Source organism: Alosa alosa, chromosome 20, assembly GCF_017589495.1.
Source record: "Alosa alosa isolate M-15738 ecotype Scorff River chromosome 20, AALO_Geno_1.1, whole genome shotgun sequence".
Lineage (NCBI taxonomy): Eukaryota > Metazoa > Chordata > Actinopteri > Clupeiformes > Clupeidae > Alosa > Alosa alosa.
The window spans coordinates 8,900,630-8,916,160 of NC_063208.1; the positions used below are offsets into that span (position 1 = coordinate 8,900,630).

The following is a 15,531-nucleotide window of genomic DNA, read 5'->3' on the forward strand; positions in this document are numbered from 1 at the left end:
CCTAACCAGCATTGTAAATATAAAGTATCTGTAGTCAGTAACAGTGGTTTCAACTGTCTTCTGTTCAATTGATCTGAGGCAAATCATGAAAACGTACTGAGGAAAATGCATATCTCGTAAAGCAGAATAATGATGTAGAATTGTAAGCATTTTATATTTTGAGTCATTTTACATTATCTGATGTTTGATTCTTACACAGATAAATGACAGTATGACAGTGAACTAAACGTATTCCCACTCAAAATATTGTTTATTAACAATATATTATTAACAAAGTGCATCTGGAGATTTGTAATGCCTGCATAGAGTATGACAGACATGCAGGCAAACAGGTTCAGTGGCATTACACTGGAGTAAACTGTGGAAAACTTCAAATCTGTGTGGAGTCACAGACACACACACACACACACACTGCTTATTGTGCAATGATATGATATAAAGGTCACAAACACCTGGTGATACCTTACCTGATACCTGATGATGACTAGTTGTGAAGTGCATCCTGTCCAGTGATTCAATGTTCAGATTGTCTTCCAGAGATGCAAACGAGCAGAGAGGTTATGAAAGGAGCACAATGGAGGAGTTGATATCTATGCCCTTTGGCATCCAATTAGACTGACTAGAAGGGTCAAAATCCTACCCGATCAACAATGTAACATTACATTAACATTAACATTAACATTAACATTAACATTTACATTACATTTACATTTAATCACTTAGCTGACACTTTTATCCAAAGCGACTTACAACAATTAAGGTACAATCAAGGTAGGCTACAGTGTCAGTAGTACACTGCTGCACAGACATGTCAGTGCAGCAGTAGGTTAGTCGAGGGAAGGAGAGGAGGGATTAGCTAGTAGTGCAATATGCATGGTCACGGGTGTGCACTGGCAATGTCAGAGACTTTATTTTCCATATTATGAGTCAGTGCATCAGAATGAATTTGAAGCTATTATTATGACCGCCCGGCGCTTAAGATTTTTTTTTCTTTTTCGCATGTCCAAATTTCCGTCAAGGATTCCCGGACACTGAAAGACCGGGTACACCGCAACTTGGTGGGCATGTAACCCCACATGGATAGCATGGAACCATCGTTTTCGTTTTTGATCTGTAGCCCCTCCACTGGACTGGACCCCCCGAAAGGAGGGTAGGGCAGACACAGTTTTCTGTGAATATCTTGAGAACTGTAGGGCCTAGGATGACCAATTTTTTCTGTATGTTTGCCTCCAGGGATCATGTTAACCCATTCCATGTGCACACGTGCATAAACAGATACACACGCACACACATACATTCACAGTAATCATAATGTTATGACACATACTCACACAGTAGACATATAAACGCATGCATGCACATGCACAAACACACATACACAGACAAACACACAAAGCACGCTACACACACACACATTTTTGTGTGAAAAAAATGTGCTGGACATGTGAAATCTATGAACTAATCATGTTTTGGTACTTTGTTGTCTAGCAGATACCAGTGAGAATTGAGTCAATTTAGTGAGACAGTTAGAATCATATAGGCCTTTCATAAAAAATGTGCTGACGTACAGGCTCATATTTTGCGGTACATCTAGTTTTAGGTTCCTTTAATTCTACGGATCTCACACAGCCTCCGCATTTGATAGTCAAATGACTCCGACAGTCAGTCGGGTGCCAGCAGGACAGCGTGTCGACCCAAGCCCTACTTTCTCTTTTCCCCTCACCTGTGTGTTCACCACATGATGTGTCATGCAGTGACCTCCAGTGAGCTGGGGATTTGTATATTCAGTTGAGTTTTTTCAAGGCAATGAGGAAATAACTGCCCCTCAGCTGCCAAACCAGGAACATCTCTCCCCATCTGTCTCTCTCTGTCTGTTTGTGTGTGTGTGTGTGTGTGTGTGTGTGTCTGTGTGTGTGTGTGTGTGTGTGTGAGAGAGAGAGAGAGAGAGAGAGAGAGAGAGAGAGAGAGTACATGCATACAGGAAAAGCTTGAGCATGAAGCCATAAAGACATTTAAAGCAACACTAAAGCACTTTTCCTCTGTCGCACGCATGCTATTTGTTTATTTAGCACTGGCTTTGCAAATAACATGTCCACAGACACGGCAGAGTATGTTGCACGATTTAATGAAAGTATGATCTATTTTGACATCAGATGCAAGCAGGGGCGATTCTAGATCTAGAGCTTTGCTGGGGCACAGGCCCCCAACTCCCAATACATAAAAAAAAAAAAAAGTGCGTGCAATATGAAATAAATGGCTAGCCTACGGGTAGGCTACAAGCTTCAAAATCATTATTGTCACTGTCATACTGTAGGACCAGCCCTCTCTCCCTCAATTGTTGTAGCAGCCACTATCCAGCAACATTCAAACACATAGGCATAAGTAGGCCTATAGGTACTCACTGCATGAATTTAATAGGCTTTCCTACTAACACAAGGGAAGCTTATTTTTAGTCAAAATTGAGATTTACTTCCCTCCCTTCCTTCATACTGACTTTTGGTGATAATTTCCAAATGTAGCCTATAATAATCTGCACAGAATCAGAGTAGCCAATATTATAGGCTACTCTGATTCTGTGTAGATTATAATAGGCTACATTTTCAAATGCAGCAAACTTATTATGACTGCCGCGCAGCGAAGCGGCAGTCATATAGGTTTAGTCAGATTTTTTTCTTTTTTTCTTTTTCGCATGTCCAAATTTCCGTCAAGTATTCCCGGAACACCGAAAGACCTGGGTACACAAAACTTGTTGGGCATGTAACCCCACATGGATAGCATGGAACCGTCGTTTTTCGTTTTGATCTGTAGCCCCCCCGCTGGACTGGACCCCCGAAAGGAGGGTGGTAGGGCAGACACAGTTCTCTGTGAATATCTTGAGAACTGTAGGGCCTAGGATGACCAATGTTTTCTGTATGTTTGCCTCCAGGGGTCATGTTAACCCATTTCATGTGCACACATGTGCACAAACAGATACACACACACACACATACATTCACAGTAATCATACGTATGACACATACTCACACAGTAGACATACTGTATGTACGCATGCATGCACAGATCAAATCACAGCACTGGCTACCGACATAAATGTTAATGTTACCGTTAATGTGGGCAATCATCATACCTCCCTCGTCCTCCTCATCTCTCCTCACTGTTTCTCTCCCTCTGCCTCTGTTCAGGAAGAATTTTCTGATGTCCATCTCTGAATAGTTTATTAGAAGGCTATGTTTAGTTTTACAGTAGGACAGCCTCACAAACAGTATAGGCTACTTTTACAGGACTCTCTCTACAGTATAAGTAAATCATTATTAATTCTCCGCATGTGTGCATGCAGCCTACGCATGGTGTGAGTGTGTGTGTGAGGGAGAGAGCACAAGCTGGTAAACTGTTGCTAAATTTAGGCAACAATGATGCTAAGCATTGAAAATCAGATGCTAATTATGTGGGCAACAGTCTCTAACAGCGATCAACTTGTCATTTTTTCTGTCAAACAAGTTGTGAATTTGTTGTAACATTAAAACAGGGGACGACTTACTCTACACTCAAAGTGATGTGATGAGCTCCAGCGGTTTCCACTGTACAACGAAACACTCGGAAGAATCATGTGAACGATTTTCATTGGTTGTTGTGTTCAATCTTACCCAGCTACAGAGGTGCTATTTCCTGATTGGCTATTATGACCCCTTTCTTTTTTTCCTTGTTTATTTTTATTGGCTGGTAAGTGACAGACTCGAGTCATGATTAAAGCAGGCACGGAGATGCGCTCATAAATGGCGTTTCCAGCGAGAGCAGCGCTAGAATTTTACTGGGGCACTGGAGACTTACTAAGCCACGTGCCCCAGTGAATAAGGTCTAGTGACGCCCCTGGATGCAAGTCAAATTTGTAGTTTCTTATGTCTCATTCCATCGAACTACATATCCGCTACCCGATCTGGCAAACGTACATAGTGCGGTTATAGCCGATAGAGGGGCGCGAAGCGAATGCAGAAGTGCCGTTCACCCTGTTACGAGTTGATGAACCACTGAAACGATTTTGGAAATATTATATTAAGGTACAAAAAACTCTTTGGTGTTGCTTTAATTATGACTAGTGCTAGATTGTGGAAAATACTCTGGAGCCCCAAAGACACTAAATGTTCGGTGTGTGACTAATTATACAGCCACTGTACATTTACATCTGCCAAATATGTATCAATCAGTGACTGTATATACCCAGTCATTGGTAACAAAAGATGAAACCAGAGAGCATGCAGTTTGTGATGAAAACAGCACTTCAAAGTATGTCTGATGATGAAATGTATAGAAGTATAGAGTTTCTTATTAAAAAGCTTTTTCTTCTCATTGTGCATTTGATGCAGTGTGTGTTTGTGTGTGTGTGGTGGTGGTGGTGATACTGTCGGGGTCCCTCTGTTTTACTGTGTGTGTGTGTGTGTGTGTGTGTGTGTGTGTGTGTGTGTGTGTGTGTGTGTGTGGGTGTGCGTGTGTGTGTGTGTGTGTGTGTGTGTGTGTCCACTCAGAAAAGTACTGGTGCTGGTACTGGTCTGCTCTGGATCCAGGTGCAGGATAGGTTGGCAATTGCAGATTGCAAAGTGATGGCAAACTCTCGCCCCTACATCTAAGTACTGAACACTGGACATATACTGTACGCACACAGATGGACCGAACAGATGGGCCAGATTACAATACACTCTGCTGCCTTGACAGAAAAAATAAATATATGCTGTTTGCCTCCATCTCCTTTTGAGATAGACAGGAGTCAGGGTTATGTTTCAGATATCAGATATATTGTGCAGTAGGCCTACAGATGTGTAGGTTTGGGTAGATTGTGCAGTAGGCCTACTTGTCCCATAGACCTTTCCCCTGTTTCAATCTATAAATGAGCTGACTGTCAATAATGATGATGATGATGATGAGGAGGAGGAGGAGGAGGATGATGATGATGGTGATGCTATAATTGTCTCCTCAGGATGTCCAACTCCACGAACAACTCCACGAACGCAGGTGACGAGTGTGCATCTGGAGACAGGTTATGTGGTAAGAGAGACATTCCCTCATACTTTCCATCATCCCTTCCCCCACCTCTCTCCAATTGTTTTCCCTCGAAGCACAGTGACGTCCACCTCTTGGGTCATTACCATCAGAATGATTTTCAGGGCTATTCAAGGCCTTCAGGCTTGTGGACCACACCCCGCTGAAGGGCGGTTTCTAGTGTGCCACGCCTTGCACTCCAAACTCATGAGGCACTCATGACACAGCTGATGCATGCCACTGTATTACAGCATGCCATTCAGAGCCTGTGGCGGGTATAACCAGCCCATCCTACAGGTGAACACATCCAGAGTGTGCAAAACGTGATTGACAGTGTGTGTGCTGTCATGCTTCCTGTTCTACAGGTGAACACACTGGAGAATGCAAAAGTGTGTGAGAATGTGTGCGCCTGTTGTAGGGTTTCGCGTTGTCTTTAGGTTTAGCCATGGTGTATACTGTAGATCCATTCTGGTCCACAACTGCTATGAATCGAGAAATATTGGTTTATTTGGAGTGTTGGAAAAAGTATAATACAATGGTGCTTTGACCTGCTTAAGGAAACTGGGATCCACTTGGTCTTCATGAACACTTTCTTTGCCCAGCAGAAATCATCTCTTGCGAATGTGTTCATACGTTTTCATTTGATTCACACAGTTCTCACACCCTTTTTCAAAACAGTTAACACAGATGTCATTCAAAGTCCCCAAACTCTATTGGTTTCCCCGTGCTAAACAAAAGGAAAACATCTTTTCACAGGAGGTAGAGATTCCTTGCACAAGTCTGAATCTCTGATACACCTGTGTGAAACTCCTTTGCACAATTCTTCAATCAGCAATCCTTCATTATCCATAAGAGATGCCATGTCTGTTCTGTGTTGCTATTTGCAAGTAGGCTATGGATCTAAGGCACATTTAGAGAAATTATTGTATAGCCTATTTGGTGAAGAAAACAGTACAAACTGTGTTTACTGTAGGTCTATTTTGATGAAAAATGTTGTAGTTCAATGAACTTTGTCTTGTCTAGGTGCTTACTGTAAGTCTTACATGTCAATGACAGTTACAGTACATCTTGAGAGGAATGAATAAAATTATTTTTTATTCAATACATTTAGTATTTTCAGTTTTTTCTGATACCAGAAAAATGAGAAAGAAATGGAACAGACATAGCAAAAATGCTTATTTTGAGAACTATATTTTGCATTTTGTTGTCGACAGGATTTGACGACAGGATGTGCTGTTTGAAGGCAAGATTTGCTTTTGCTGCATGTTTTAAGTGTTGTGAGAGACTCTCTCCCTCCTCTCCCCCCTCCACCCTCAGCTACATAACATCCTGGACATTGGACCCACAATGGTCAGCAGCCTTTTGGTGTTGTTGTCCTGAAAACAACACTTCTGCTGCTCTTACATAACTTGCACCACTATGCCACTTTCTTTGGTCAAACAGTATTTTATAGTATTTTACAGAATTTGACTAGTATTTTATTGACTGTCTATGCTGGTCAACAAAATTTTGCTGCTCTTATTTTTCATTATTATTATATGTGCCCTCTTATTTAATTTAATTTTTTGTTTACTTGAATGTTATGTTTGTCTGTGGACTTAAAATTGAAATATGTCTTGTCTTCATGGGATAGTGAGAAACGTAATTTCGATCTCTTTGTATGTCTGGAACATGTGAAGAAATTGACAATAAAGCTGACTTTGACTTTGACTTTGACTTTGAGAGTAACAGCCTTTTGCAAGTGTAAAAATACTGCTACCACTGTATGGTCTTTGGTCACAGAAGATGAATATCTGGCAGGAGGAATACCTGGATAATGTAATGACTAAAAAGATGTTTCAAAATATGGAATGTAGACAAAACTGTTCAAAATAAATGTAAAAAAAAAAAAAAAAAAAAAAAAAAACTGTCAGTTACACTCACGTGAAGAATATCAAGTGTGTAAACAATTCATTTTTAAATGTATATTTTGAGAGGGGAAAAAAAATCAAAGACAGAGCACATGGTGAACTGTGAACAGTGACCTGATGTTCCACTAAGAGGTCATAGGGTATAAACAAAGATTTTACAAATTTCTCTAGCGCCCTCCAGTGGTGAAAGTATGTCAGTAAAATGTGTCCTGTATCATTAGTCTGTACAGCATGCACCAAAAATCATCCTCTCTCATTCTGCCTGTTTATCTGTCTGTCTGTCTGTCTGTCTCTAGAGGTTCGAGTTTACCAGGTGGAGCTCATAGTGGTGCCAACCCTGCTCCTGGGCATGTTCCTCATCGTGTTCCTGGGCCTGCTCATTTTACGCTGCTGCTCAAAGAAACCCACTCCAAGCTCACCAACGACGGTTCACTACAACCATCATACGGCTTCACACAGAGACAGAGATGGTCATCATCAACAACGGGTTCAGTCACTCAGGCCAAGTCAGGGCCACCGACAACACACGTCAACCCACAGACGGGACCGACAGCACTTGCAAGGGATTGATGGTAGGTAGACAAGAAAATGTGCACAAAATGTGTGTGTGTGTGTGTTACATTGAAAGTGTGTTTGGTGTGTGTTAAAATGTAAGTGTGTGTGCATGTGTGTCTATGTGTATGTATATTATGTATATTTGTGTGTGTGTGTGTGTGTGTGTGTGTGTGTGTGTGTGTGTGTGTGTGTGCCCGCATGCAGAGTAGTGCTATGTGACCTCTCTTCCCAGTCCTCCTAACAGATGTACATAAATGCTACTATTGCCTGAGAGCATTTATAAGTGACCATGGTGAAATCATGTTTTGTAGACTCTTGTTCAACCCCTAAGATGTCGGACTAGCCAAACTTCAAAACAGGCTCACCTAAAAACAAACCCAACTCAGATAGAGCCTATAATGGAATCGTTCACTGTATTATCAATCCAAAGGGTACATGTTACTAGACAATAAATATATTTTTCTCCTCTCTCTCTCTCAATCTCTTTCCTCCCCTCTCTCCCTCTGTCTCTCTCTTTCTCTCTCTCTCCATCCCTCTCTCTCTATCTATTTCTACTTCTCTCTCTCTCTCCCCCTCTCTCAGCTCCTCCTGAGTTAAACCCGTTGGAGCATGAGGTCCTCCCTCTGAGGCACAGCACCCCTGCTGCGGCCCCCGCAGTACCACGTCCACCCACTGAGTGGCAGCACGGCACCTTCCAGGTGGTGCGGCCACTGCCCCTGTCCTTCTCCGTGAAGGTGGACGATGTCATCACCCTCTACCGCGCCAGACTGGACCGCAGAGACGTCATCCTCAGAGTGCTCAAAGGTGAGTGCACGCCCTGTGACGTTAGACACAAGTATAAAAATGAAATGCAGTGATATAATTCCTCATAATGATGTTTTTTTATTTTCCATTAAAGGTGAAAAGGCGACAGCTTTTACATAATGGTGTTGCGTAGATAAATTAGCAACTTTCTATTTTTATGTAAAACATCTTTTCACATTTCATGTTATGTTATAAAAAGATAACAGATAGTGGAATAATGAATTAGGTAAAAGAACACAACAAATCCAAGGATGATTAAACATTTATTTCCTTCTGGTGAACAGAAACGGCAAATGCAAGTGATCTCCAGGCTTTCCAGGGCTTCGCCAACTTCCTGTCTGAGTTGGGGCCACACCCCTTCCTGCCCAGCCTAATGGGTGTGGTTTTCAGCCGCACGCCCCTCATCACTGCGATCGAGGAGCTTGAGAACAGAGACCTGCTGGGCTTCCTCTGGAGGTGTCGACAGGTGGGACACACTGCACTATGCAATATCTATATGTACCATACTTTACATACAGTAATAGACACACCATTAGGGATGGGTTATGGTCAGAGAACATGTTAGTGTTGTACTCTATATGGTACAACATTACAAACTCTACTCCTACCTTGATGTGTGTGAGCTGAAGTGTATGTTGGTTATAAGTTAAAGATTGCCTATTTAAGGAGAGGTTTGTTTACCGAAAAGTAAAGGGAGATGAAGACCAGTGTTTAATAAAAACAATACTTTATTTACTGAAGAAAATACTAAAGGGAAATGACAAAGAGAGAAGCGATTGCGGGTGCATTATCTTTTTCTCTCAGCAGTGTGTAACAACATTTTTCTCTGTTTAAACCAATACACCTCAACAACTAACAACATTTTTCTCTGTTTAAACCAATACACCTCAGAATATACAAGGGATCACTATGAGGGAAATCTAAACGTTCCTTGTGCTTGGGCCTTGTGAATGGATTACAGGAATATGTATTGTTCTTTCTGATCCCTGCATCTTTTATAATATATAAATAAACTTGACTTGACTTTATGAGACTCATTTGCTTTTTTTCAGGATCACCCCACAGAAGGGTCAGCATGTGACATCACAGAGAGACACATATTTACCATGAGCGGACATATAGCATCTGCCTTGGTAAGTTTTCGTCCCGATGAACTATTCATTGCCCCAGACATTTCTGCATAACTGTATAGTTCGCCCAACAAAACTGTCAAATGTGTCACCAGTTTAGAAATCTGCATTCAGTTGAATAATGTCAATAATCCCACCTTCTCTTTACAATGAAGGAATACTTGCACAGCAAAAACTGTATCCATGGCAACATCGGAGCCAGGAGTGTGCTGGTTGGCCGGGACCTCACAGCCAAGCTATGGGGGTTGGGTCCCGCCTACCGGAGGATGTCCCAGCCCACTACTCCCGGCTCATTGGAGAACATGGAATTAAAGAAGTGGCAGGCTCCAGAGGCATTGGCTCGCCGGCCTGTCAGTCAAAGCAGCGACATGTAAGTTCCTCTGGACTGAACTGAACACAATGTCACAGATACTCCTGCAACTGTGGTAATATAACACTGAGACTCTGCCCATGCAATCAAACATTAACAATGCTTCTCTTATGCGTACTATGCATACATACCCTTACAAAAATAACTGCAGTTATGGGACAAAAAAGTACAGTGCAATAATAATACTTTCATGTCCAAAATATTGCATTTCTGCAGTGAAGTGTAGGACTATGTAGTGCAATGCTGTTTTTTAATGTTCAAAATATTGCATTTCTTGCATGTGATGTGTAGGACTATGTAGTGCAATGCTGTTTATTTAATGTTCAAAATATTGCATTTCCTGCATGTGAAATGCAAATAATTCCTCCAAAACTGCAGTTGTGGACTTCAATTTTATGACCAGTATCAGATTATGTAAATGTGACAAGTTTGCATGAGTCTAATATGTTAAGTCCAGAGGTATGTTTTCACCCCATGAGTGAATACTTTGTATTTGTGTGTTTGCTTGCAGCTGGTCCTTCGGCATTCTTTTATACGAAATGATCACCCTGGGTGAGTGTACAAAGCAATTTCCTGTTCCCACAGTTAGGAAGCTTGTTAGAATAGCATATCTTGTCCTGTAATCAGTGTTTTTTTATTTTTTATTTGAATAGAGTCTGTAGTGCCTAGGGGCTGACGTAAATTCCATGAGAATTGTACGTATGGAATGTGGCATACACATAGCAAACAAACCCGATGTTGAGCAATAAGCAGTTGTCACTACAGGGTCAGTTGTTACTGTAGCATTTCACTCAAGCATCCTGGCTTTCAACTGTAAATTATAAAACTGTAAATAGTAGTAATGATAAAAAACAAACATAACACTTGTATTTTTTATGCAGTAATATGCATAGTGTGCTGTTGCATTTCTGTCAAGATGTGGAGATTTGGTGATTACTTTATCAGCACGTCAATAGATTATCTCACAATCTCGTAACATCTTGTCAATAGCATGATGCATGCTTATAAATGAGTTTAATTAACATGTAATTTCAATGTGCCCTTTAACAGCGGATCATTTGAAACTGAATTACAGGGGGGGATCAAAGAAATCAGTATCCTTTAACCTTTACCCATGCCTCTTCTCTCCCTTAGGTGACCCACCTTTTCCAAGGGTCCTGGGAAGTGAGCTCCTTCAGCATCTTCAGAGAGGCAACACTCTCAGACGAACGGCACACTGTTCCAATTCACTGTAAGCCACTCGGTCTTGTGTGTAGCGGCAGGCCTTCTTTTTGTCCTCAGTAAAAGTGTGAATAAAAATATGACCGAATAAATCCATCAGATCCACCCGCAAAAAGTGTTAAGTTACTGTGCAGCCTGGTAGTTTGCTTATTAGATGTTTATTCAGTGTCAAGTGTCATACAGCCATAAACAACTAACTTAATAATAATAATAATAATAATAATAATAATAATAATAATAATAACCATGGCTGTTTGCTTCTACAGCCACTCCATCATAAAGGCCTGCTGCCAGTGGAGCCCACAAAGCCGCACCTCATTGGCCGAAGTCAAAAGAAAGCTCCAATCAGGAGAGAGGAGCGCAAATGCCACCACAGTGCTCCGTGTACCTGAGCCACTGGACATTGAGAAGTACATGAGGGAGGCGGGCTATGGAGAATCTTACAACTATGCGGTCCTCTGATAGACTGGCTGTCATGTCAGTCCCATTTATGAACAGTCAAGATTTGCTCTTGCAATTTTTTTGCAGGCTGAAGAAAATCTTCCATCACACCAGGCCCTTTATCTCTATGATATTGTATTGTTTATGCAATATATGTAAACAGTTGGACTGTTTTTGTGCAATATTTTATGTGGTAATCCTCTGGTAATCTGGTGAGGATTGTTCAGGGTTGTTTGCCCAATACCACAATCTTTCTCTCTCTTGCAGGATTGCTGTAAAATGAAATGAACACTACTGTACATAGCACCGCCATTATTAAATTGTACAATTCATCATAATCCCTTGTTCTTGACAGTTCACTCCGTATAAAGTACTATGGTCAATATACTGGCCAAGTCTCAGATCAAATGAATCTCTGCCCGATCAGCTCTAGAACCTTGAATCAGCTACGATCTTGTTATGCAATGTTCCTCAGTATTGTTTTTTTAAATTTATCAGTATAGCTTAGGGAGCATCCAATCAATTGAATGAAAACAAGAGTGCAAAAAACATGCCCTTTGTATTTTATACTGCAGGTCACATGGCAAGGTCGTAAATGAAAAAGATTTAAGTACAGTCAGCTGCTGTTGGTCAAGTGAGTGGTGTATGTAATGCTTTATAAGACTCATGTCTGGTTTAATTAATCTTGCACTTGTTCTAGCTGAGCAACTGACCAGAGGCTATTCTGGTTAAGGTATTTGTGCTATAGGCACGAGACAATTAGTTGTAGTAAGATAGATTTGGTGCAGCCTGCTCTGTCAGGCTTGTACTACTGTATGTCAATTGATTGATTTCTCTTATCCATCCTTCGGCAACATGCAATGAGAAATGTAAAGGTGAATGGATGAAGCAACAGAACAGAGATACTCTTAAAAAGAATGTGTTGTCCCTATCTGTACACAGAGATGTGTTAAAAACAGTTTGTGTTGTTTCCTTTTTTTAATTTGTTACACAATGTGTGGAAAATAACACAACTTGCATTGAAAACAACACAACTTGCGTTGTTCTTTTTTAACACATCTCTGTGTACAAAAAAAAAAATTTTGAAATTCATGCCTCATAACAATTTGATCAAGTCATTTCAGTGAAATTGATTAAATTAAGTTTATATGAAGTATTTATGCAATTTCAAACGTTAATGTGTTATACAGGTGGCATGGTAAGTAGGCATTCAGATGTACTTAGTATTGCAACATCAATGTTAAAGGACGATTGCTTTGAATTTCAGTATTAAGAAACATTTATTGAGGATGAAAACACTAGTATGGGAACCACTGATACTTTGTGCATGCTAAATACAGTACCTAATGCATTCATGGTGGGAACAAAGCATGGTTCATCTCAAAGTATAACATAAGATACAACTCGGCTCCAAATTCTACTGGTCTCTAAGCTCAACTCTCTTTAAGAAACTCATGTGAACACTTTTGGCAACACTGTTAGCTGCATTAATATCTCAGTGTTCTCGCAAAGGCTCATGGGAACACAATGAAATGGTAACATCAAGGCATCCCTTGTGTTCATTTGCCTCACTTGTTCAGTACTTAGGTGCTTCACATTGATCTGACATGATTCTGTTGGATGAATGCATTGCTGTGGCAAAATATATCAGTTCAACGTAATAACATTGTGTTCGAAAGAAAAAAAAACATGAGTTTGTTTAATTTAATGTTTTGTGGTTTAGTAAATGTGACACTCTTTTCCTTTTACCCCCAGTACGCTTGCCATACTCAATACTTTGATAAATTGGAAAGCCCTAACTTTTCATTTTTTACAGTGCACAGAGACACTATTCCATTTATCTGCGCTGAATAGATACAGCTGAATTTTACTGCAGAAATGCCCTCTAGATGAATGGGTGGACACATATTGATGCAAGCATGCAGTCCAAAGCTGAATCTTGATCACTAAAATGGTGTCTGTTCTGCTGGGGATAAGTACAGTAGGACATGTACTATATACATGCTGAAGATATGTATCATACGTACAGTATACTTTAGAGATACAGTATAGATATTCAGTGTTCCACATACAGTTCATGTTGGCATGACATTTTATGGGTACAATGGCACAAGCATTTCCTCATTTCATCAATGATGAGAACATTTCTCTGTCAATCATTCATGTCACCTGATGATAGAACAAATGGTTATCTATCATGGATGAATTTCCAAGTGACAGAGAACTCCTCTTGAATAGACTATATTCTTGAATTTCCCCTGGGGATCAATAAAGTATATATCTATCTATCTATCTATCCATGATGGTATTGGTTGTAAAACCCCAAACAATGCATCTTCAGCACAAATGACCATGCTGGGTCCAGTTTGACTGTTTTACATGCAGCCTTTATTAAACAACATTATAGCTGTCACAGATTTGTGTATGTACAAACATCACATCTGGGACACAAACACAGTAACATGAATAGACATGAGTGCCCTTTTAACAATTACATTTTTTCAGACCTTTTCCCATACAATTTCCCCATACCCTTTTCCCATTAAAAAGCCCTGTAAAAGGACAAGCGATTTTATTTTTAGAAACCTGGACAGTCAGTCCATATAGATTCAACATATCATCTGTCCACATTCAAGTTCAGTATGTATTGTTGATCAATAACTGAACATCATTTTAACCAAACCCGACTCCAAACCTCAACCTTAATCATAACCTGTGGTTAACAGACTGTCAACAGATAGTTTGTTTATAATCTGAGCTGTAGATAGGCTGTTGGTGGACTATCCAAGTAAAGTGTGACCTTTTCCCCCTCACGAGATACTTCCTAAATAGAAGTAATTGAGTTTCCCTTCCATTCCTCAGAATTTAACTATATCAACTGTAAATGTAAACTCCTGCTACATGGCTCATTCAGGATGGTTAATACATTTAACATATTCATTCAGACAGATTACAAAAAGTGCTCGGAAAGTTTGCACAGAGGCACATGAAGCCGCAAGGAGTCAGTGACACTTAATCCATTCTACACAGAGTGAAAGACGAAACAGGTGCACACACGCACGTGCACGCGCACACACACACACACACACATACACAAAAGCATGCAAACATGTACAAATGTAAATAAATCACAAAATAAAGACATCATGTCAAAATTAATACAACATAAAGATAGCATTAATGTAAACAAGGCAAAATGAAGGACAAGGGAGAGTCACCATGACAACGGTCCACGTGTCCATTTAAATGTTTTTGAATCTGGTAGGTAGTGAAAACAACACGTGTACATCTGTAGCTCTAAACTCAATTTTAAGCGAAGGGTCCTGGTTGAAACAAGCCAGCCTGCACCCAATTTATTCAAATGGCATAGTAGCTTTCTGGTCCAGTTTTAGTGGTAAGTTATTATTCTGTTTTCCCACTCAGTTCTGCAGCCAAAGGTCCCATATCCTTGATTACACCTCGGATGTGCATTCACATCACGTCCTTATCTGTAAATATCCTAATGCCAATCTATTCCTCTGGGCAGGCCGAATGGCAAATAAATTGAACTGCTTTTTTTTGTTAATTCAGTACAGCAATGCTAAATCCTCTGGTGAAGAAACATTGTTATAACATTTGACTAACTTTATTAGTTAGTCAAATGTTATAACAATGTTTAACAAAACAAAACTTTATTAGTTAAAAATTAATTAACTTGTTAACACTCAGTGCTGAACAACTCTCATCCTGTTTGCATAAGCAACCTATCCAAAACTGCTATGGCTATATGAATCTATTGTATTTGGATCTTTACTATAAAGCGTTATTACCGTTTACTGTATATACACATATATTTACATATGCTTCATGTAAATACAAGAGTATATATAGATTTTACATCTTAAAGGTGCTCTAAGCGATGTTACGCAGTTTCTAAGGTAAAACAGTTTTTGTCACATACTGCCAACATCACCTCACCATCTGCTAGCTGCCCTGAATAAAAAACGTGTAAAACGTAACGTAAAAAAGCGCGGTCTCTTTGGACAGCCCAGGCTCTAAAAACTGTAACAAAATCAACTTGGTCCAGCCT

At 40.2% G+C, this 15,531-nt stretch overlaps 1 protein-coding gene across 1 annotated transcript in view; it reads left to right on the forward strand.

Annotated features, from left to right (window-relative positions):
* Nucleotides 1-11,655, forward strand: part of styk1a (serine/threonine/tyrosine kinase 1a) — a 12,156-nt gene extending 501 nt beyond the window's left edge. Inside the window, exons 2-10 of the mRNA XM_048229086.1 lie at nucleotides 4,970-5,037; nucleotides 7,238-7,513; nucleotides 8,079-8,300; nucleotides 8,585-8,766; nucleotides 9,353-9,433; nucleotides 9,586-9,800; nucleotides 10,312-10,352; nucleotides 10,935-11,031; nucleotides 11,288-11,655. Coding sequence (XP_048085043.1) covers nucleotides 4,971-5,037; nucleotides 7,238-7,513; nucleotides 8,079-8,300; nucleotides 8,585-8,766; nucleotides 9,353-9,433; nucleotides 9,586-9,800; nucleotides 10,312-10,352; nucleotides 10,935-11,031; nucleotides 11,288-11,483 — 1,377 coding nt within the window. The 5' untranslated portion in view covers nucleotide 4,970 and the 3' untranslated portion in view covers nucleotides 11,484-11,655. The remainder of the gene's footprint in view (nucleotides 1-4,969; nucleotides 5,038-7,237; nucleotides 7,514-8,078; nucleotides 8,301-8,584; nucleotides 8,767-9,352; nucleotides 9,434-9,585; nucleotides 9,801-10,311; nucleotides 10,353-10,934; nucleotides 11,032-11,287) is intronic.
* Nucleotides 11,656-15,531: the final 3,876 nt, after the last annotated feature.